This window comes from Sceloporus occidentalis, unplaced genomic scaffold, assembly GCF_023333645.1.
Source record: "Sceloporus occidentalis isolate IW3139 unplaced genomic scaffold, rSceOcc1.0.p SCAF_1, whole genome shotgun sequence".
In the NCBI taxonomy this organism is placed as follows: Eukaryota; Metazoa; Chordata; class Lepidosauria; order Squamata; family Phrynosomatidae; genus Sceloporus; species Sceloporus occidentalis.
The window spans coordinates 316909518-316933585 of NW_028316981.1; the positions used below are offsets into that span (position 1 = coordinate 316909518).

At 44.0% G+C, this 24068-nt stretch overlaps 1 protein-coding gene across 1 annotated transcript in view; it reads left to right on the top strand.

Moving 5' to 3' along the window:
- The window catches only part of LOC149324265 (AT-rich interactive domain-containing protein 3A-like), a 115701-nt gene that overhangs the window by 84874 nt on the left and 6759 nt on the right, over nucleotides 1–24068 (top strand). The window contains exons 4-5 of the mRNA XM_089488596.1: nucleotides 20552–20735; nucleotides 23019–23266. Of these exons, the coding sequence (XP_089344722.1) occupies nucleotides 20552–20735; nucleotides 23019–23266 (432 nt within the window). The remainder of the gene's footprint in view (nucleotides 1–20551; nucleotides 20736–23018; nucleotides 23267–24068) is intronic.

Consider the following 24068-nt stretch of genomic DNA (forward strand, 5'->3'; position numbering starts at 1 on the left):
TGCCATAAATCAGAAATGACTTAAAGGTACACAACAATAGCAAGGTGAATGTCACAGCCTGTTTCTGCCAAAAGGAAGATATTTGGGGAGCAGTGATGTCACCCCCCCTTTATGATGTCACCTGGTGTGGTCCACACTTCCCGCACCCGCTCAGTGATGCCCCTGAGACAGGCAGTTTGGTGTAGTGGTTAGAGTGTTGGACTGGGGCTTGGAGTGTCCAGGTTCAGAAGGTCCCCCACTGAGCTGTGAAATTCACTGGTTGATGGTGGGTTGATCCCTAACCCTCTGTCAATTTTGCTCCATCGCAGGGTTGTTGAGAGGGTAAAGTGGGGTGGAAGAGGAAGAAGAGAGCCCCATCTGCCACCCTGAAACTCTTGCAAGGAAATTAAAGACTAGTGTAACCAATGAATAAATAAAGTGTGGCTGTTAGGAATAGAACCTCCGTGCTCAGTACCAGTATATCACTGAATTCTGGACTGGCTGCCTAATGAGGATTGGGTGCCCCTTCCTTTCTTATCCTCCTCATAAGCTTCCTGGAGGCTTTGGCAGAAGATGGGTCGGAGACCTAGACCAGTGATTTCCAAACGCTGATCCTCCAGATGTTTTGGACTTCAGCTCTCAGAATTCCTGACTGTTGTCCAAGCTGGCTGGGGCTTCTGAGATCGAAAGTCTCCTGGAGGACCAAAGTTTGGGAACCACTGATCCACATGGATCGGTTATGGGTGTTACACACTGAGGTCTTGCACAAGCCACAGGGACACAAATACAAACTGCAAGATGAACACCAAAGGGTTGATGGCTGTCAAATCTCATTTTTTCGTCATTTGGGATTTGTAGTTTGGGGGGGCTACTTAGAAGCTGTAGTCCACTGCTCTGGCTTGCAGCAGTTGCAAATCTCCAGCAGAGAATCCTAAGTACCTATCCAAATCATACTATACATCCGAGAATTCTATAGGATGGATCTATGGCAGTTAAAGTGGTACCAAACTATAACTGTATAGTGTGGATGCTATTTATGCCCTTGGAACCCAGAAGCACGAGATGTTTTGCCATTCCCTCAGTGGTATTTCCTGCTTTACTTTTATTTTCCCCCTTGCTGTATTTGAAACGGGAACCTGTTTGGTTCCTTTAGTACAAGATGGGGGGGGGGGTGTCACAGAGAATTGAGCCTGCCCCATATCTGCAAAACTCCTACCCCTATGATCTCTTTTTACAGTGTCCATGGAAATCCAGCCCCATCCAAAAAGCAAGAGTGTACACCACCCTTGTCTTCTTTTGCAAGGCAATTAGGAAGCCACTCTGTTGCATGTAAACAACGGAATAAATGACTCATGTCAGTGAGCCAGGCTTTATTCTGCAGATGACTTATGCCATTGAGACAAGGTGCATGCTTTAAGGAAACTCCCCTCAGCGTTTGCAGAAGTTCTTTTTCTGCAGATGACTCAAGCCAGTGAGTCAAGCTGCATTCCTACAGTCAGAGTGCTTACTGGGGTTGTTTTGGGAGCAGTCACTTAAAAAAGTAACTTCCCAACACTCTGACTTTGTTCTCCCTGCCACTTGAAAGCAAGCAAAATACCCAAGGCTCTCCTAAAGGTGGGAATCTCAGTCTAATCTGCACTGCCTTCCTGTTGTTGTTGTGTGCCTTCAAGTCATTTCTGATTTATGGTGACCCTAAGGCAAACTCATCATGTTTTTTTCTTGACAATAATTTGCTCATTGCCTTCCCCTGAGGCTGAGAGTGTGTGACTTGCCCAAGGTCATCCAGTGGGTTTCGTAGCTGAGCAGGGAATAGAACTCTGGTCTCCAGTGTCGTAGTCCAACACTCAAACCACTACACCACACTGGATCTCCACTGCCATGGCTCCATTCTACAAAATCCTGGGATCTGTAGTTTTGTGAGGCACCAGCCCTCTTTGGGAGAGAAGGCTAAAGAGATTGTAAAATTACAAATCCCAGGATCCCATAGGATAGAGCGACAGCACTTAAAATGGTGTCAACGTGCATTGTTTATACAGTATAGATGTTTCTATAACTAGGTTTCATGGCCATGTGGAGAATTGAACCCACAAATTGGGTTTAACTGCAGCTGTGGCATCCTGGGTTTTGGAATATTCTGTCATCTCTTTTGGAGAGCTCTGGTGCCCCACCAAACTGCAAACCTCAGAATCCCTTCGCATGTAGCCATGGCAGTTAAAATGGTGTCAAATGGCATGATTTCTGTAGTGCAGATTAGAGCCTCGTTGCAGTCTGAATGAGACAGTGCCTCACTTGAATCTCTTTGATTCTCCCAGAGCAAGGAGGGCCTGATCCTGGCAGCCCAGGTTGGCATCACAGCTGAGGTGGGCAAAAACAAAGCCGCCGCCTCTCTGACATAAGATTCATGGGGCCTCTTCTGAGCGAGTGTCTGAGCCTCATTATTCTCTCTGAGCTAATTAACTGGCGCTCTCCTCATTGCGATAAGGGTGCTAATTAACAGCCATTCTCCTTGGCTGTACATCTGTATTGGAGAGGAGCCTTTGTGAGATTGGGGGGGAGCTCAGAGATCGAATCCCACAGGGGTGGGAGTATGTGTGTGTGTTGCGGGGATTTGAAGACTGCTCCTTGGGGAGGGACTCAATCGATACCCATAAATCCACCATGGGTAGATAAGAGCCAGGTTTCTCACCCCCATCCCTGCCCAGTGCATCAATCCTGGGCTGGGGATAAATAACCAGAGTTTTGTGGCTTCTTGGTTGGCATTAATCTGCTTTCAGGTCCCCAGAATGAGACATAATCTCCCACCACAATCTGCGTCTCCATTAGGGCCGCAGCAGAGAGACAGAACCACAGGAGTAATGGAGATATAGTTTGGATAGGTTGCCTAGCCCAGTGTTTGGGAAATTTAGATTTTTGCAGGGAGGGCAAAGGAAGCATAAGGGATGTGGTGACTTAGTGGTTAAGACGCCAGTTCTGTTAATTGGAAGATTGGAAGATTTGCAGTTCGAGGCCCGAGTGTTGCATGATGGGGTGAGCTGTCAATAGTCCCAGCTTCTGCCAACCTAGCAGTTCGAAAGCATGCATGTAGATAGATAGGTACCACTTTGGTGGGAAGGCAACAGCGTTCGGTGCAGTTGTGCTAGCCACATGACCACCAGAGTAGTCCTCAGACAATGCTGGCTCTTCAGCTTAGAAATGGAGATGAACACCACCCCATACAGTTAGTTACGACTAGACTCTGATGTCATAGAATCATAGAATAATAGAGTTGGAAGAGACTGCAAGAGCCATTCAGTCCAACCCCCTGCCATGCAGGAAATCCAAATCAACACATCCACAACAGATGGCCATCCAGCCTCTATTTGAAACCTCCAAGGAAGGAGACTCCACTACACTCTGAGGAAGGAGTGTGTTCCACTGTAATGTCAAGGGACTACCTTTACCTTTTTAGGGAAATATTCTTGCTGTGGAGTTTGTTGTTGGTGGCCACTGTAGGAATGCAGATTTGGGCCTGTGTTCAGAACTAGCGTGGTTTTGTGGTTTGAGTGTTGGACAAAAATTTGAGGAGACCAGGGAGCCATCTTCACATGCCCCCAGAGTATTCTGGCCCGGATTCCCCATTACCTGCTCTCTTTTGCTGCAGGATTTCTGCTCTTGCAGTGAATGATGGGCGGCTACATTCCCATGTGGTCCCTGTCTGTCGCCAAGCACTGCTGCTGAGGTCAGAACAAGGTGCCCAGCATCAATACCATTGTGGCTGCTGAAAGTCCTCCTCTGTTTCTTTCTTTTTGGCTTCTGGGATTTCTCATGGGTTTGTGGACTTTTTATACTGTGCTCAGTGAGGGTTAGGAACGTGCCTCTTATATATTTTTTTGGTTTTCAGATGTTTTCAGAGTTCTGGCTCTGTTCCAAGCACTGCATTCCATACCTGTCTGATAAAATAATAACGCTTCCAGTCCTGCCTCTGTGGGCTACTCTGACATTACTGAGCGGTGAGGTCTTCCCCTCTTTGGGAAGGCCTGAGAACAGCAGGTTTGTTCCCTGGGCCTTTTGCAGTATTTGTCCAAACTGGGTGTTTCCAGTGAAACTTGTTCTTCTTGATCTCCCCTTCCTGCAGAGTGCCAGCCACATCGTGCGGATGCGGAACATGAAACACATTGTTTCTGGGTATATTTTAGAGCCACTGAGTGGATACTGGGAAAAAAGTTGTATGTTAGCATGGAGTGGAGTGTGTATGTGTGTGTTAGGAGGGTGACACCATGGGATTTTGAGGCCATTCCAGAAGATCACACTGCATCATTATGGCTACCATTTGAGGCACACTGGACATGTTATTGTACAATAACTTCCCAAATTCAGAAAACATGATGCCTTTATGGGAATAACCAAAATGCACAAAATACATGCCACAAATTTTCCAAGTTCCAATGGCTTTTTTATTAGGCAAAGGTGTTAAAATCATACAGGAGAAAAAAAATATGATGTTAGGCACAGGCCTGCATTTTGTCAAGCTTTTGTCAGTGTTGTTCTGAGTTAAGATGGTATTATCCATGCAGGCAGGTCACTCATCCTTCTGGCCATGTGGATATACTGGGAGATAAAGCATTTTAAAGCCTAGAAAATAACATTTAAATTTCGTTAACAAAACAAAACAAAATTTCTTCCCCCCTCCCAAAACCAGGACTGAAGACAACTTCTAAATCAAAAATAATTCAGTAGACTTAAAACGTGCAAATATTGACATTAAAACAGAATTAAGCCGTCAACAACATTAATAAAAAGTGTTGAACAAGGATCTTGTGGAACAAAGCAAAATACATAATAATTAACAAAGCAAAACAAGTAAAAAGAAACTATATAATAATAGCAAATGCAACTCTAATGGAGTGCAATACAATAATACAATACAATACAACTCTAATAAAATATAACACAATACACATAATTCACCCCCACCCCCATTTCAAATATACAACAAAAACTCCAAATATAACAATGACAAAAACTGTAATAAATCATTAAAACCATTAGTCAAACAACAAGTCACACTTTTGTAAGTGGTTGTTGTTATGTGCAATCAAGTTGGCTTCTACTTATGGATAAGAGGCCTCCAAGATCCCTGGTCATCCCCTGCCTTTCTCAGGTCTTGCAAACTCAGAATAGCTGGGCTTTCCATGATGGATCCTCCACCTGTAGCAGTGCAGCCTTCCTCTTTTCCTACTGCCTTCCACTTTCCCCAGCATTATTGCCTTTTCCAGTGAGTCCAGTTATGAGTCCAAAGTACAACAACCTCATCTTCGTCATCTTGGCTTCTAGGGAGAATTTAGGCTTGATTTGCTTTTGGAGCCATTTATTTGTCTTTTCAGCAGTTAGGTAACATATCCACACAACTCTCTTCTTAACTGATAAAATCTGTGTATGTACCAGGTGCTGAGGAAGTCACCCTACCTTGATAGCCAACTTGAAGACACACACATCACTAAATACTTTAAAGGCACCAGATCCCATCTGATCTTGGAAACTAAGCCGAGTCAGCTCTAGTTAGTATTTGAATTGGGGACTGCTAACAAATACCAGGTGCTGTATTCAGAGGAATGAACTCAGAAAACCATCTCTGAGAATTCCTTGCCAAAGAAAACCCTAGGAAATCTATGGGGTCACTGTGACTTGAAGGCACCCTCCCCCAAACACCTTAAAGGCAACAGATCTAGTCTGATCTGGGAAGCTAAGCAGAGTCAGCCCTGGTTACCCTTGGGTGCAAGACCACCGACAAATACCAGGTGCTATAGGCTCTGTTTTAGAGGAAGGAACTGGCAAAACCATCTCTGAGGATTCCTTGCTTTAAAAAACTGTATAAAATTCATGGGACCACCATAAATCAACATGTGAGTTGAAGGCATGTGCACACGCATGCACGCATGCACACACACATGTCTATGCATCTGTTACTGGGGAATGGGAGGTAGTCAGGGGATGGATTAGCACTTGTGTTCTGCTGGTGGGCTTTCCTTTGTGGTAACTGGTTGCCCATTCTGGAAAGAGGATCCTGGACTTGGAAGGTTTTTGGTGTGATCCAGTAGGGCACCTTTTGTGTTCAAATATCAGAGGTAACTCCAACCCCCTTCTTCTTATATTCCTATACATTCCTATACCCCCTTCTATACATAGGCTCAGATTGCCCCGCTATCATGGTGAGGGCTACTTTAGTGGGTCACCCCATTTGGAGATAACAAGGAGGTAAGGAGTTGGATTTGCACCTCCAGAAATGTTCACCCCTCCTAAGTGGCAGCTGGTGGCTTCTGACTCAATGGGGTGGTGAATCCATACTGGGTTTCTCAACTTGAAAGGAGTAGGTGTTGAATCTCATTTTGTGGTGCATTTGCAGTTTGACACTACTTTAACTGCCATGGCTGCGTCCTACAGAATCTTGGGATTTGTAGATTTGGCAGTGAAGGCTAAAGTCCTGGTGAAGCTACAAATACCAGGATTCCATGGGATGAAGCTGCAACAGTTAAAGTAATGTCAAATTGCATTATTTTGACAGTGTAGGATAAGATAGGATTGTACTCCTTGGGTGACTCATTTCAATTTTAGACAAAAACTGTGAGGATTCAAACAGAAGCGACCAGCTGCCACATGGATGCTAATATATGGAATTGTCCTCCTCCTCCAAGTTTTCTTGCTTGGAGGATAGTTCTGGAACTCATGTCCTGCACATGGAGTGAGAGCTTGCTTTCTGGCAGGACAGAGGAGAAGAGAACACACACACATATCCTTTTGCACATCCATGCACTCCCCTCCAACACCCTTACTCTACAGAAAGAAAACAAGTGGAATAAAGCCAATGCAAGAGAATAAAGCCAAGCCATTTCTCAGGCTTATGAGGAACAGCCAAGCCGATATCGAGGCCATAAATTAGGAGAGCGAGAGAAAGGCACACCTAGTGACAGCTGCATTTGAGCCAAGTGCTGGCACAACTGCAAATGGATGGCTTTCCGATGGCTCCCGGCTCCCTTCTTGATCCCATTCATGGCCACCCAGAAGAAAGGGAAGACATAAATAAAAGGCCTTTTCTTTCTGTGTCAGTGGGGGCAGCTGCCTCTGTGACCTGCCAAATGCATCCCTCTGGCACTGGCCAGATCTGGGCAGTGGTAGGAATCCAGCGGCATGGCCAGGGAATGGACACATTATGCCTCAATGCCCACTCCCCAATTTAGCCATGAGACAGAGAGTTGACTTGGGCATTATTCAGAATAATCGAGGAAAAATGTGGGTTGACTCTTTGTTGTTCACATGCATTTTGAATGCATCCCATTGAGTTTTGCAGGGGCTGCCCAAAAACTCATTTAGCTCGGGATAGTTGATGTTGGGGGTTTCCTTGGGTTTTACTAAAAGATCTGCATCACTGGATGTGTGAATCACCAATGTAAATAGACCCGGGATAAACCAGGATAAAACTCTTCAGGTTTTGAAAGTGCTTCGAATACATTCACATCATTGATGACATCTTTATTTGAGTGCTTGCATGTGTGAGTAACCCAACTCACAGAGATGCGTTTCCATTGTGTGGACAACAAACCTAAAATGTGTGAGTGAGATTGTTCGCATGGTCATGCTAAAACCTTGGAAATAATGTGGACATTGCATTCTTTCCCAAAGCATCTTGCAATACCCCTTCCCTTCCAACTCTGTGATCTTATCATCTTGTGGCAGTGAGTTCTTCAGGCTAATTGAGCTTGGTATGAATGAAGTGCCCCTCTACCCATGTCTCCTGATTCAGCTGTGTCAGAACTGCCCACATCCCACAGTTCGGGAAACCAGTCTTCTGTATTTAAACAGCAGACTTGTACTAGAGCAACTGGAAAAGCTAACAGTAAGACGTCAGACAGAACTACCATCATCCACAGACACAAACGTAGAGTAAGCAATGCACCTCACCCTGATTTGTTTATAAGTAAAATTATACCTATACCTGCTTATCTGGCCCCGTTACACTTCTTTCTTTCTTTCTTTCTTTCTTTCTTTCTTTCTTTCTTTTCCCATGAGGTTTTCCCTTGGAAAATCCTCCCCTGCACATCTGTGCTCTCTTTAGCCAGGCATTCCTTTCTCTTTGAACCAACACTATAACTCCCATCCCTTCCCAGGAAACCCAAGTTTTCCATTTTTACAGTTTGTTTGGCAGATCCTGCCATAAGTTACGCTTTGCTGTTGTACTATCCTTGTTATCCTAGTGTTACGTAATGCTCATATATTCTCAAAGGTTAAATCATATTATTATATATGGAATATGATTTAGCTGTTGAGAATGCATGACATGTAACACTAAGATGACAAGGGTACTACAACAGCAAAGCACATCTTACGGCAGGATCTGCCAAATGCTGACAAGCTGCCTCTGAAAGCTTTTCGCTGCTGCAAGGTTTAGCAGGAGGCGCAGGCTTTGTGCTAGATTTTCCAAAAGGTAGTCAGAGGTTTCATGCAAAGGGCTATAATCCTCCCTGCAAACATTCAGAACTGTTCAGACTGCAAAATGAAAAAGAGCACCTATTGAAATAGGCATGGTTCCCTGCTCCTGTCAGTCTAAATGGAGGAGTGAGGGTTCTTTGCCATTTGTCAGCTAATCTTTGTCTCTTTGGAAGCCTTTTTTTAACATCAGTTTCTGGTCATCTGAATCATGGTAAGATCCAAAAAGGCAGAGGTATCACATATGTTTGAGCTTTTCTTGCTATATACATTTTGTATATAGCAAATATCGGCACCAGGAGGCAATAATAGTTACTGACTTTCACATCAGAGGGCATTGAGCCCGCTCTGGGTTTAAATCTAAACTTCAAAGTTAGCCAGAGTTCAAAACACACTGCAGAAATAATCCAGTTTGAAACTGCTTTAACTGCTATGGTTCAGTGCTAGGGAATTCTGGGAATTGTAGTTTATTGTGGCACCAGAGCTCTCTGACAGAGAAGACTAAATGCCTCTCAAAACTGCAGTTCCCAGAATTCCCTAGCATTGAGCCAGGGCAGTTAAAGCAGTCTCAAACTGGATTATTCCTGCAGTGTGTTTTGGACCTATGGTGCTGAACATGTTCTAGTGATAGGGTTCTTTATAACCCAACTTTTGCCAACAGCCAGGATACAAGTTCAAACTAAACCCCAGAAAAGCTTCCCCATCCACCTCTTCCTCTTGGGGCTGGGTTGCTCTTGGGCTGCATCTGCACTGCAGAAATAATGCAGTTTGTCACTGCCATGACTCAGTGCTGTGGAATGCTAGGATTTGTTGTTTTGTGAGATATTTAGCCTTCCCTTTCAGAGAGCTCTGGTGCCACAACAAACTACAAATCCCAGGATTCCATACAATGGAGCCACAGCAGTTATTAAACTGCATTATTTCTGCAGTTCTGAACAAATTTGGCCAAGAAAACTTTGTGATAGGATCGCCATAAGCCACAAACGGCTTGAAGGCACAGAACAACAACAATGCAATCATGAAATGAATTTTCATGCTATTAACTTTATAAATTGTTTATTTAAACAAACACCTTCTATATTTATGCTTTTTCTTTGGATGTCTGTATAGTTTTTCATCTATATTTTAAATAGGCTGTAAGCCACCATGAATCTCAGTATTGGGAGAAAGGTGGAATATAAATGAATAAAGTTATAGAATCATAGAATGATGGAGTTGGAAGAGACCTCAAGGGCCATCCAATCCAACTCTATTCTGCCGTGGAGGAAGACATAATCAAAGAACTCTAGACAGAGGGCCATCCAGTCTCTGCTTAAAAACCTCCAAAGAAGGAGACCATCACTCTCCAAGGGCATGTCTTCCTCTGTCAAACAGCTCTTACTGTCAGGAAGTTCCTCCTAATGTTTAAGTGGAATCTCTTTTCCTGCAGTTTCCATCCATTGCTCCATCTTCTATTCTCTGGAGCAGCAGAAAACAGGCTTCTTCCATCCTCAGTATGAGAGCCCTTCAAATATTTAAACAGGGCTTTCATGTCACCTCTTAACCTTCTCTTTTCCAGGCTAAACATCCCCAGTTCCCTAAGCTTCTCCTCAGAGGGCTTGGTGATTTCTAGACCTTTCCCCGTTTTGCTTGCCCTCCTCTGGACATGCTCATGCTCACTGTGCCTGGAAACGGACCGGTTGCCAGTGAAACTATTTCAGTAGAGAAGTTACAGGCTCCCTGAAACTGAATTGCAATTTCCCTCCTAATGTGGGCAAATCCTCTCTGTAGCTCCCTATATCAAGAATTGCAGAAGCTGAGCACGCCAGGTTCTCCTGTCACCTTTGGTCTTCTTTGACTCCTGTCAACAAGAATTTGGAGTTCAGGGGGCCTCATGTTTTACATTGCATTAGTCTCGGAGCTGCCTCTGAGAGCCAGCAGAGGTTAACAAGGGCAGGTTGCCCCAAGAAGAGGTGATGACCCCATCATGTGGGATTGAGTTATCCCTCCAGCTGGGCCTGTGCCATAGGACTTCTCTCCTGATCCATGGAGGGGGACTGGAGGTGGACCAGGGGCAGGATGACCAGATGGCCTCCTTTTGTAAGACACGGTCCTACATTCCAACCTCCTGTTCAGGAGGAATTCCCAAAGGTCATTCATTCAGGCTGACCGGATGCCCTCCTTTTCCAGGACCTGTCCCACATTTCAGCCTTCTGTCCAGGAGGAATTCCAAAATGTCATAGAATCATAGAATCATAGAGTTGGAAGAGACCGCAAGGGCCATCCAGTCCAACCCCCTGCCATGCAGGAAATCCAAATCAAAGCATCCCTGACAGATGGCCATCCAGCCTCTGTTTAAAGACCTCCAAAGAAGGAGACTCCACTACACTCCGAAGAAGGAGTGTGTTCCACTGTCAAACAGCCCTTACTGTCAGGAAGTTCCTCCTAATGTTGAGGTGGAATCTCTTTTCTTGTAGCTTGCATCCATTGTTCCGGGTTCTGTTCTCTGGAGCAGCAGAAAACAAGCTTGCTCCCTCTTCAACATGACATCCTTTCAAATATTTAAACAGGGCTATCATATCACCTCTTAACCTTCTTTTCTCCAGGCTAAACATCCCCAGCTCCCTAAGTCGTTCCTCATAGGGCATGGTTTCCAGACCCTTCACCATTTTTGTCGCCCTCCTTTGGACACGCTCCAGTTTCTCAATGTCCTTTTTGAATTGTGGCGCCCAGAACTGGACACAATATTCCAGATGGGGCCTGACCAAAGCAGAATACAGTGGCACTATTACTTCTCTTGATCTAGACACTATGCTTTTATTGATGCAGCCTAAAATTGCATTGGCCTTTTTAGCTGCCGCATCACACTGTTGACTCATGTTCAACTTGTGGTCTACTTGGACTCAAGATCCCTTTCATACGTAGTTTCATTCAGCCAGGTGTCACCCATCCTATATCTGTGCATTTTATTTTATTTTTCTTTTTTATTATTATTATTTTTATTATTTTTCTGCTCCATTTGGAGCATGACAGAGAAGCATACATTTACATTTCTAGGAGTGTTTTGAGCTCTTATTTGGGAACATCCTTCATTTTTCTAAAATGTCCTACATTTTGCGGTGCCTTGTCTTCCTTTCCAGTTAGGACAGCTGGTCACCCTGACCAGGGAGTCTACTCTGTGGGGTCTTGTAGGATACCTCCGTCTTTCCCTGGTGTCAGGCAGAATTAGGTTTAGGTTGCTCTTAAGCGTGACAGATAAAATTGAAAACAATTGGGGGAAAGCAATAATAGAGAATAATTTTTTACATGATCCTAGCTGCAAGAATTGTATATGCCCCAAAAATGGAAAACACAGGATCCACCTCTGATAGAAGAATCGATGATCAGGCTAGCAGACACAATGGATATGGACAGACTTACACACTGGATTAAAGATAAATTCTAAAGAATAGAATCCAGTACTAAAACTATGGCAACAAAAATGGACAAGTTTAAAAGTAATAATATGAATTATTGTTGTTGTTGTTGTTTATGCTTATATCCCGCCTTCCTCCCAATACAGGGACTCCAGGGGGCTAACAAATCGAAGATACCAATAGATTAATGAAAAGATACCAACAGACTAATTGAAAGATGGTAGTAATGATAAAAAGATTGAGATGACTTAAGGAAGGACACAGAGACAACTCAAATAAATAAATAACTAAACAAGTAAAAAGGCTAAAATAAAAGGAATAATTAATTATATAACTAGAACACGGGGGAAAGGGAAGTATGGAGGAACAAAGTGATAATAATAACGATGATAATCACTGACAAAACTGAATGGGAAATTAGTATAAGCAGCGACGAAGATGTAAAAAGTAAATGGCTATTTCAGTTTTTGTGTTTGATGGTATGTTCATTGATCACATGGTTTGGGTGCTGTTGTTTTTATGCTATATGTGTGTGTTATTTTTATGTCAATAAAAAGTATTTAGGAAAAAAGATACAGGTTGAGTCCCCTTACCTGGAATCCGAAATCTAAAATATTCTGAAATCCAAAATATTCCAAAATCCAAAATTCTGCACAGGGAAGGAGGGAGGCTGAGATAGTGACACTTTGGCTTTCCAGTGGTTCATTGTGCACAGACCTTGTTTTATGCACAACATTGTTGAGAATATTGTGTATTACATTACCTCCAGGCTATGTGCATGAAATGTATGGCTGTTGTTGTTCTTGTGTGCCTTCAAATCACTTCAGACTAGTGGTGACCCCAAGACGAATCTTTGCCAGGGTTTTCTCAGCAGGTTTATTCAGAGGGGATTGGCCATTGTTATCCTCTGAGGCTGAGAGTGTGTGACTTGCTCAAGATCACCCAGTGGGTTTCTATGGCTGAGCCAGGATTCAAACCCTGGTCTCCGAAGTCATAGTCCAACACTCAAACCATCCTGGTTTCTGTGTACACAAAACATTAAATGAATTTCATGTTTAGGCTTGGATGCCAATACCTCCAAGAGATCTCCTCACATATACACAACTATTCCAAAACCCGAAAACAATCTGAAATCCGAAACACTTTGGGTCCCAAATGGGTGGCTTTCATCCAGCTGATCCAAGAGGCTGTTAATTAGCCCCGGACACGCATTGAAGGGTTGTCGATGCCGCTGGGTTATTGGAATTGATTTCAGTTTAGAGGTTGAGCCAGGCTTGTGGACAGAGAGGATGCTGGGGAAATCGCACTCGTGGCTCAGCTTCCCAGTAGAAAGTCATGCCCTAATTCTCTCCTGCCTTGACTACTGCAATCTTCTTTAGACAGAGCTCCCATTGTCCCACCTTAGTCCTCTGATTTCCATTCAGCATTCTGCTGCTAAGATTATCTTTTTGGCTCGTCACTTTGATCATGTCACCCCACTTCTGGCATCTCTTTACTGCTACCCATTCCTTTTAGGATCCGGTACAAGCTTCTTCTCCTAACGTTTAATGCTTTACACAACCTAGCTCCCCTTTATCTGTCAGCTCTTATTTCATCTTATCATCCTGTTCCAAGATTTGCAGTCCAGGAGCTCAGGGCTTCTTACCCAGCCAAGGGTTTCTTCTTCCTTGGCTTGGGTTCTTCCTTTTTCACTTGCTGCACCATACTCCTGGAACCGCCTCCCTAAACATCTGCGCACTATTTTTTCTCTTGTTCTGAGGAGCATTCGGTACTCTAGTTTAATACTGTTTTATAATTTAGATTTTACTACATGCATTACCTGTTTTTACAGTTTTGTATTTTAATTGCATGACTTGCTTGATTTTTTTTTTATAGTTTATATCTTATGACTTTTAAATTGTATGCCATTGTGTAAGGTTATATGGTGTATTGATGATGCCTGTAAAGTGCCGTGCAAATTGATGGTGCTATATGAATAAACATTAATAACAATAATGATTGAGAGATTGTCACTCTTGGCTGAGTAGCTGCATTTGGGGAGGGGGTCCAAGGGCAAAGAGATAGTTGGGGAACCCGGTTCCAGGGCCCCACATTCACCAGGAAAGCCACTAAGCAGGCCTCAAGTATTGTTTTGACTGAAAGTCCCTGGAAAGAAGTTGAAAAAGTTACTTTTTTGGATGACAACTGGTTAGAGGATACCGGATATTGTCAACCAGAAAAATAACAATCCAACAACAGCATGCCCCCCCCCCCCCCATCTACTGAACTTTCCATGCTGACTGAGGGATTCTGGGAGAAGCAGTCCCAAATAGTTTTTATCCAGATTTGGGCAAGAAAGGCCCATAGAGCCTAGAGGATTCTGGCTCTTGTAGTAGTAATATAATTTCCCCCTCAAGCTCTGCAAAAGACAGACCTGTGCTGTTTTTTGAAGGATTTGGGAATTTTTAGTCCAAAAACAGTTTTCCTCCAGCTTTGAGCATGCTGGTTGGGGGATTCTGGGAGTGGTAGTAATAAAACAGTCCCCCCCCCCTTAGGCTCTGCAAAAGACTGGCCCATCCTTGCTGGGGGATTTTGGGATTTGTAATCCCAAATTTTGGAATTTGTAATCCAAAATAGCTTTCTTCTGCCTTTGGACAATTTGGGCCCATGAAGCTGGGGGATTTCTAGGAGTTATATAGATTGCTGCATCCGCACAGCAGAAATAATCCAGTTTGGCATCACTTTAACTGCCATGGCTCAGTGCTATGGAATTCTGGGAATTATATAGATTGTAATTGTTTTTAGTTTTTATTGTAAAGTTTTAAAAATGTTTTTCTTTGTGAGCCATGCCTGCCTTGGGTCCCTTTCTGGGAGGAAGGCAGCATACAAATGAAATGAAATAAATAATAATATAGGTTTGTGACACATTTAACCTTCTCTGTCAGAGAGCTCTGGTGCTACAACCAACTACACCAACTATACTTCCCAGAATTCCATAGTATTGAGCTGTGGCAGTTAAAGTGGTGTCAAACTGGATTATTTCTGCAGTGTGGATGCAGCCATACTCTAAAACCAGAAAGCCTCTGAGATTTGCATACAACTGGCTCATATTTGCCGGAGGATTCAGGGAGATGTAGTTGAAAACCAGGTTTTCTCCAGCTCAGCACAAGACTGGCCCATATTGGCTAGGGGATTCTGGGAAATGGAGTCCAACATAGCTTTTTTCCAGCTTTATGCAGGACTTGCCCATGAGAGCTTCTGTCCAAAAACAGGTTTCCACCAAACTCTGGACAAGACAGGCTGAGGAGGTCTGATGTGCTTTGAAATGCCTGTTTATAAATAAATGAATAAATCAAAATCTGCTTCATATAGAAATGCTGATTACAGCCAGCAGGAGATGGCAGACAAGTTCCGTTTTTGGAACCACATCTCAAAGAACCCCCTAATCGGTGGGGTCTTATCAGTGGATCACAGTCCTTCATTGAGCATCCTTCCTTCCCCAAACAAGCACCCCCCTTTTCCTTGGAGAGATGCTGGTCCTGTTATCCTGCCTCCCTTTAATAGAAATCATTCTGTCAAACAAGGGAGTGATTATCCTAGGCATTTCCAGAGGGGCTCGCAGCTAGATTAAGAAAGCTTTCTGACAAGCCCATGGTTTTAGAAGCTGATAAAGCACCTTCGTAGCTCTGGAAACTAGACTGCTGGGGGGACTCATTAACTAAGTGGACCAAGAGGAAAAAGGAGGAGGAAAGGAGCTTCTTGTTTGTGAGACAAGTGGAGTGACATCTGGAGAGATGTCATGTAGAAGATGGAGAAGGCTTGTTTTGTGCTTCTCCGGAGACTAGGGGTGCATTTACACCAGTGATTCTCAAACTTTGGTCCTCCAAGTATTTCGGACTTCAACTCCCAGAAGCTCCAGCCAGCTTGGCCAACAATCAGGAATTTTGGGAGCTGAAGTCCAAAACATCTGGAGGACCAAAGTTTGAGAACCGCTGACCTATACTATCAAAATAATGCTGTTTGATACCACATTATGGAATCTGGGAATTGTACAGTGATCCCTCCGCACTTGCTGGGGTCAGGGGTGAAGGACCCCTGTAAATGTGGTAAAACCACAAATAAAAAGTTGCTGTTCTTTTTACCTAAGAGAACACCTCTCTAGGAATCCCTAGGCCCTCCAGTGCAACTCTAATGTCAATATTTGCCAAAGAATCCATGGATATGGAGGGCCAACTGTATTTTTGCAGTGTCGACACACCCTGAAACATGAACCAGTGGTTTCAAATGACCAGCCAAAATGTGACCCACCAAGGGTGTCTTGGTGGCCCTCAATTCTTCCAAATTTTTGGACTGTTCCTTTTCTACCCTCCTCATCCCCAGGCAAATGGCCTTATTTGAAAGCCTCTGCGATTGGCAGTTCACCTTGTTGTTATTTACTTGCATTTTAAACTCTGTTGTTACCCGTCTCGATCCCCAAAAAGGAAGAGGTGGGATATAAATAAATATTTTATTTTATTATTTATTATTATTATGTTACTATGCCATTGTATTTAATGGGACTTGAGCATTCATGGATTTTGGTATCCATGGGGGCCCCTGGAACCAAACCCCAGCAGATACCAAGGACCTACTGTACTTCTTTTCCAAAATGTGGACTTCCAGCAACTTCCATGTTTTTGCCATTTGGGGCAAAAGTCATAAAATTGTCCTCTGCACCTGATACAAGTTCCCTGGAGAAGAGCGATGGAAGGAGAACAAGTGAGTGGGTGGATGAACAGATGGACATGTATATATGTATGTGAATTCCACTCCAGTTCTAATTATTTCTTTGGATTGAATTTAGCTTACATCTTCATTTTAAAAGGGTTTTGTTGTTGTTGTTGTTGTAAGGAACACACCCTTATATAAAGCAACTCCTCCCAAAGGGTATCTCACATTATATTTGTTTGTAAAGTTGCATTTCTCATTTGGCCCATCTTGAGATGCAGTTCTTATCTCTGAGTTTGTCGCCCTCTGCTGGATGGAACAAATTCCTCATCAGTGGTTTGAGTACAATGTTGGAGAATAGAATTCAAATCCCTGCTCGGGTATGGAAACATACTGGATTAGTTGGGGGAAGTCACACTCTCTCAGCCTTAAATGAAGACCATAGCATATCTGAGTGTATTTTGCCAAGAAAAACCCAAATGTGGATTTCACTTAGAATCAACATAAGTCAAAAAGGACTCAAAGGTACTCAACAATGACAAATATTTGATTGCCACTTAACAACTGTGCTGAGTATCTACCATGAAACAGGCTGGCTTCTTCTGAGTTTTGTTTAGTAGGTCATCATATGAGAGAGCAAACCACGGTGCAGACATTTGGGAGTTGAACAAAGACTCTGGAGACCGGGGTTGAAATCCCTGCTTGGAAATCAACTAGGAGACCATAGGCAGGTTGCACTCTCTCAGCCAGAAAGGAAGGCAGTGTCAAACCTCCACTGAATAAACCAGGCCAAGGAAATAATAGGAAAGTGATTTGAGTGCTGGACTAGGACTCTGAGACACCAGGGACTCCTTGTTCAGGCATGGAAATCCAATGGGTGACTTGGACAAATCAACCGCCATTAGGTCTAATCTGCACTGCAGAAATAATGTAGTTTAACACTGCTTAAACTGCCATGGCTCAATGCTGTGGAACCCTGGGGTTTGTACTTTGTTGCAGCCCCAGAGCTCTCTGATAGGCAAGGCTAAATATCTATGGCAGTTAAAGCGGATTACACCTCCGCCTTAGAGAAATCTATCAGTGGCAAGCCCCCTCTGAACAAATTTCAGAAACAACTTGAAGGACCAAAGAAAAACAGGTAGTCAGACATTTTTAGAATACTTTTCATTCCAGAAAGCTATCTCACACTTGTAAAATCTAGGAAATTCAATTAACTCAAGTAATAAAACAATAAAACAGCCATAAAATAATAAAAATATTTCATTAAGCTCACTAGCAGGTAACTGACTGGACTAGGGGCTAGGAAAATATCCAGGCAAAATGATCTTTGATTTAATCTAGGAGTTGATCATTCACTGATGCAAGACCTGAAAAAGTACACTGCGACAGACAAAGTGAGTTTTTGAGAAAGTTAAATTCTGCAGCCTGTGTATGCATATTGCACCAAAGAAGCGCAGACGTAAACACATGTGCATCTACATGAAACGGGACACATATGTTGCTCCAATTCTGCAACCTTGAAGAGAAAATGACCATTTCACATGGGAGAAAAATATCAGACTACTGCTGTACAAGAATGTGTGCATTGTAAGATACCAACAGGATTGTGGCAAATCCTGTTCCCTTCAGTCACAAGTGAAGGATTGTGTGGGACATGGCAGGCATGGCCAAAGGGCCCACCATCATAGGGACTGACTCTACACCTATGTAAGTTTCTGACAGAGGCAGCGAGACATTTTTATCTGATGCTCAGTGTCCACATTCAGTTCAAGCATGTGGAAGTGGGGTGACCCATGTGGTGCCCTTGTGTGTGTGTATTTGGTTGTGCGCTCAGTTTCCCATCCCCTTAGGCACCTGGTTGAGCATTTGGTTCCACAATGTTGCCATTCAGCACAAGGGTTGTGTAACACAGTCAACCTGTAACTTGTGGGTTGACAACTCTTTGAGTCTGGGGGCTGCATCTGCACTGCAGAAATACAGTAGTCCCTCCGCATTCCACAGATGCTCTTGATACCAATAAATAAAATGAGGGTGATGAGAATACAAGCTAAGTCCTAAATGTCTTTAGACCAATACATTCCAGGAAGGGCTTTCTTCCACATGAGTTTGTCCAACAAATCCACTCCAGTTTGAGGTTTTTTTCTCCATACAATCTGAGCTGCTGAAAGTAGACTCAAGATAGGGCCTTTTTAGTCATGGCCTCCAGTGACTTGCACAGCTTCCAGGCAGGCTTGGCCCCATTGCTGCTATTCTAACAATAGGGTTTTTATTTCATGGAACTTTTATGGAGATTGCTTTAAGATGCTACTGCCTTTTTAAGCATTTTATATATATAAATATATATATGGTTTTCTGGACTCTAAAAATATCTAATGGCGCATAATTTTATCCCCACTGCAAGCGGTCTTGAATATTTTAAAATGGAAGGGTGTAATCTTACCTGGATAAAGAAGTGTCAGCTGGAATCCTCTATCATGTTGTATATTATGTACTGTATATTTATGTATACAGGTTGAGTCTCCCTTCTCCAAAATGCTTGGGACCAGAAGTGTTTTGGATTTTGGATCCCCCCCCCCCAGATTTTAGTGTATTTATATGTACATAATGAGATATCGTGTAGACAGGACCCAAGTCTAAACATAAAATTCATTTATGTTTCCTATACACTTTATACACATCACCTGAAGATGAATTATACATAATAATTTAAACACATTTTAATATTTTAAATGCTCCTTTATTTTGGAATTCCAGATAAAGAAGATTCAACCTGTACATAACTACATAGCAGATGTGCTAAGAACAGCTATTAATGAATTGTGAAAATCTATAAAAGGACACTGACAAGAGTGTCCCAATGTACATTGGTCTGTATTGATGTACACTGGCACTCCCAACAGAAACAGTGTGCATTGGTCCATTTGCTGGCTTCCGTATGCAGTAATGTAACAGCAATCATCTACTGGATGTGGACATTATGAAACTGGCCAATTTTAATTCCTGCAGACGTAAACACACTTGCAGAGACATAACTCTTCAACAGGATTCCAGCAGTCCATAGCAAACAAAACAAAACAAAAACCCAGAATTCCAAAATGGATCCCCAACTGAGCCACTGGCTGTCAGTTTAGGGTGAAAAAGCAGAACCCCTCTTTGGTGGAGAGGTTGGGGGTATTGGTAGATAAACTCAGAGCCTAAGAAAGCTACTTTCAGGGGGAACTATTTAGATGAGGTTTTGGCTATGTCTTGCTATGTGTTCAGTGATCATGCTGGCTGGGGGATACTGAGAGCTGTAGTCCAACTTTTTAGTTAACTTTCTCAGGACCTGGGAAAAATGGACCCGGCTACTCATCTTAGAGCAGAGGTGAGGACTGCAAAACCCATGGGCCATGTACAGCCTTTGCCAGGGGGCATTCTTGGAGGATCGCATGCCACCTTTGGGGTCTTGTGGATCTCTGAGGGGCCACATGCAGTTCTTGGGGTCCCAAGGGGCTTTTGAAAGCCACAGGTAGCTCCCAGAGTGTTGTAGGATCCCAGGGGACTCATCTAGACCTTGGAGACATGCAGGTGTTGGGACCCTTTGGGAATCTCTGGGGCTGCATTCTGCTATGGGGGGGGGGGGGGATCTCATGTGGCCCCATAGGTTCCATCATATTCATCTTCATTTTTGTTTATACCCTGCCTTTTCCCCAAGATATGCCTTACAAATTAAAATTATTACAGTGGGTCTCCATTGGGGCCACATGCAGCCTTGGTGTTCCTGAGGGCCTTCACAGACCTCCTCCAACCCTGATCATCTCAAAAAATAGTTCCTAGGCGGGCCATATATACTGTCTCAGGCTTATCCACCCAAACAAATACATCTGAAATGCACCTAAAAGGTCTCCTCTGGTTACCTACAAGCCTGGCGGTGTAATTTGCAGAGGGGTCGGAAGGTGTCCAAAAGGGTACCTCAGCCCTTGGGCCCCTGCCCACCCCTCTCAGAGCCCTAGATTCCCCTGCCTCCATTTTTCCTCTCTTCCTCTCTGAAGGGACCCCCGTCAACCGGATTCCCATTATGGCCAAGCAAGTCCTGGACCTTTACACCCTCTACAGGTTGGTGACCGAGAAAGGGGGCCTGGTGGAGGTCATCAACAAGAAGATCTGGCGGGAGATCACTAAGGGCCTCAACCTGCCCACCTCCATCACCAGTGCAGCCTTCACCCTCCGCACACAGTGAGTGGTCACCTGCTTGGCACTGGGCGTTTGCTGAGGGCAGAGGGCTGGGCAGTAGGCTGGACGTCATCCCAGAAGAGGACAGAGGAAGACACCACTTGGCATGCAACACCATGCCCCAATTCAAGGGCACAGATACTAAATTAGAAATGATATTTGCAATTTTAAAAGCATGCGGGGAAGGCTGTGGATGATGGGCACTTCAAGGTCCCTGTTCTGTTTCAGTATGTAAAGAGATCTTGTAGCACCTTTGAGACTAACTGAAAGAAAGAATTTGGTAGCATGAGCTTTTATAGGTTTAAGTCTACTTTCTATCTGAGGAAGCAGAATAATAGAATCATAGAATTGGGAGAAACCTCAAGGGCCATCCAGTCCAGTCCCTGACTTAAGTCTATGATAGTTCACGCTGCCAAATTCTTTCTTTCAGTTAATCTCAAAGGTAGTTCAAGATCTCTTTATATACTGATTTTACAGACTAATATGGCTATTCCTTTGAATTCTATCTCTATCTTTCAGTAAAGCTTGAGTGGGATGGGGTGGGATCCACACTCCTGTTACTTTTATACTCCTGTTGATAGCCTAATACTGTCAACTGTTCCTGGCTGTGGGTCTCCAGGATCTCGGGCTTCTCTTGTGATCTCTGGAATTCCTTGATGGTCTTCAGTATGCAAAGGGAACTTGTAACATCTTTGAGATAACCTGCAAGAAAGAAGCTGGTAGCATGAGCTTTCGTAGACTTGGTCTACTTCCTCAGATGCATGGACTGAACTGGAAGCAGTCCAAATATACGAAAACTTATGCTATCAGTTTCTTTCTTTCAGTTAAATAATAATAATAATAAAATTTTTATTTATACCCCGCCCTTCCGAATGATCAGGGCGGCTAACAAAGTGCACCGAAGCGCAAACAGAGTACAAGGTTAAAAACAAACACAATATTAACAATCCATAAAAACAATAAAAAGCCCCTTAGCCCAACCTCACGGCCACGAGAGAGGAGGGAGGCCCACAGGATGTTTTAAACGGGGAATGCCTGATTAAATAGGAAGGTTTTTAAGCCCTTCCTAAATTGGGCCAGGGTGGTGGATGAGCGGAGCTCCGTGGGCAGCGTGTTCCAGAGGGCTGGGGCAGCTGTGGAAAAAGATCTTCTGGCCGTAGCAGCCAACCTAGCCCCAGGCACCTTCAGGAGTTGCTGCCCGGATGTTCTGAGGGTGCGAGGCGGAATGTACGGGGAGAGGCGGTCCTTCAGGAATCCTGGACCCAAGCCATTTAGGGCTTTATAGGTAATAACCAACGCCTTATATTGTGCTCGGAAGCGAATGGGCAGCCAATGGAGATCTTTAAGCACAGGTGTTATATGGCTGGTCCTGGGAGCACCAGTGACCAGCCGTGCTGCCATGTTCTGCACCAGTTGCAGCTTCCGAGTTAGATATAAGGGTTGCCCCATGTAGAGTACATTACAGAAATCCAGTCTCGAAGTTACCAGAGCGTGTACCACAGTTTCAAGGTCCCTCTGGGCCAGGTATGGGCGCAGCTGGCGAATCAGCCGAAGCTGATAACAGGTGCTCTTGACTGTCGCATTCACCTGAGCAGTCAGGTGAAGGGAAGAGTCAAGAAGCACCCCCAGACTGCGCACGGAGTCCTTCACGGGGAGCGTGACCCCATTCAGGACAGGTGGAACCACCGTCATTCCTGGACCAGGGGAACCTATCACTAGTACCTCCGTCTTCTCTGGATTAAGTTTGAGTCGGTTTTCCCTCATCCAGCCCATTACTGACTCCAGACAGGCCACGAGGGAAGAGACGCCATCCCCGGTCACTGCATCAGTCGGAGACATAGAGAAAATAATTTGGGTGTCATCAGCGTACTGATAACCCCGCGCCCCATGTCTCCGGATGATCTCTCCCAGCGGTTTCATGTAAATGTTAAATAGCATAGGGGACAGAATGGCTCCCTGAGGGACCCCAGTTTTAAGGGCCCGCTCACTGGAGCACACGTCCCCCAGCTGCACCATCTGGGACCTCCCAGAGAGGTAGGAACGGAACCACTGAAGCGCAGTTAGTCTCAAAGGTGCTACAAGATTCCTTTGCATACAGATTTTCCAGACTAATGTAGCTGTGTTTTTCAATTCTCCCACCGTTGGTGGTCTTCAGGCATTAACCAGCTTCAACCCAGGCTTAGCTGCTAAACATTGGGCAAGATCTGGGGATAATCTTGCAGAGTGATCCCTCTTGCAAAGCATCCTTGTTCCCTGTCCTCCCTTTTCTCTCCCTGCACCTGGCAGATACATGAAATACCTCTACCCCTACGAGTGTGACAAGCGGGGTCTGAGCTCCCCTGGCGAACTCCAGGCAGCCATCGACAGCAACCGGAGGGAAGGGCGGCGGCAGACGTTTGGGACAGCACTCTTCAATTACTCCCCCGTGGGCACCCCGGGAGGTGTCTTGTCTTCCCCCAAAATCCCCATGCCCTCCCTCACAATCTCCACTCACAACTGCAACCAGATCAGTCAAGTTCATGCCATCAAAAAAGGTGAGAGCTCCCGCCAGGTGCAATCAGGTGGACTTCCAGGTCATGGAGATGTATGGGTTGAATGCTGCTGAGAGCCTGGGAAAAATAACAGCCAAAAGACTAACAAGGAATGTGTGCTTGTAATGATATTATATATTATGTAAAAGGTACTTCCCTGAAATCCAAGTTGTCTCTCTTCTTTGCAAGGTCACAAGCCCCATGCTCCCATGCTTTTACAACAGGAAAGGTTTAGGTGTTGTTTCAGTAAAACAAACTTGCATCATGTATTTTGTGTGTTTTGGTTGTTCCAAAAAAGATATCACTGTTTTGTTAAATTTGGATGTTACTGTACTTTGCTATATGGCCAACATGGCTACTCCTGGATATGTTTCCGGGATGTGAAGATATCACATTTTAGATACTACAGGGGAATCCTAAAGAGAGATCCAGTGGACTGGGACTTTGCTATTTGGGGTTCTAACTCCAATAAAGGTAAAACATATTTTATTCAAGTGGGACTACATTTGACATGTTTTACCAAAACACCACCTAAAATTTTCCTAGTGCAAAAGCACGGAGGCTTGTCTTGAGAGATTTGGCGTTCTCTGCCTAACAAAAAGGGTTGTGACCTCACAACTGACAGCAACATCTTGGATCTCAGTAGAAGTACCTTTTTGCATTTATTATGTTGTAATCCCGTAGGGAGTGGTGGGAAATATTATTATTATTATTATTATTATTATTATTATTATTTATATAGCACCATAAATTTACATGGCACTTTACAGAGATTAATTAGTTAATTAGACATTTCCCTGCTCTC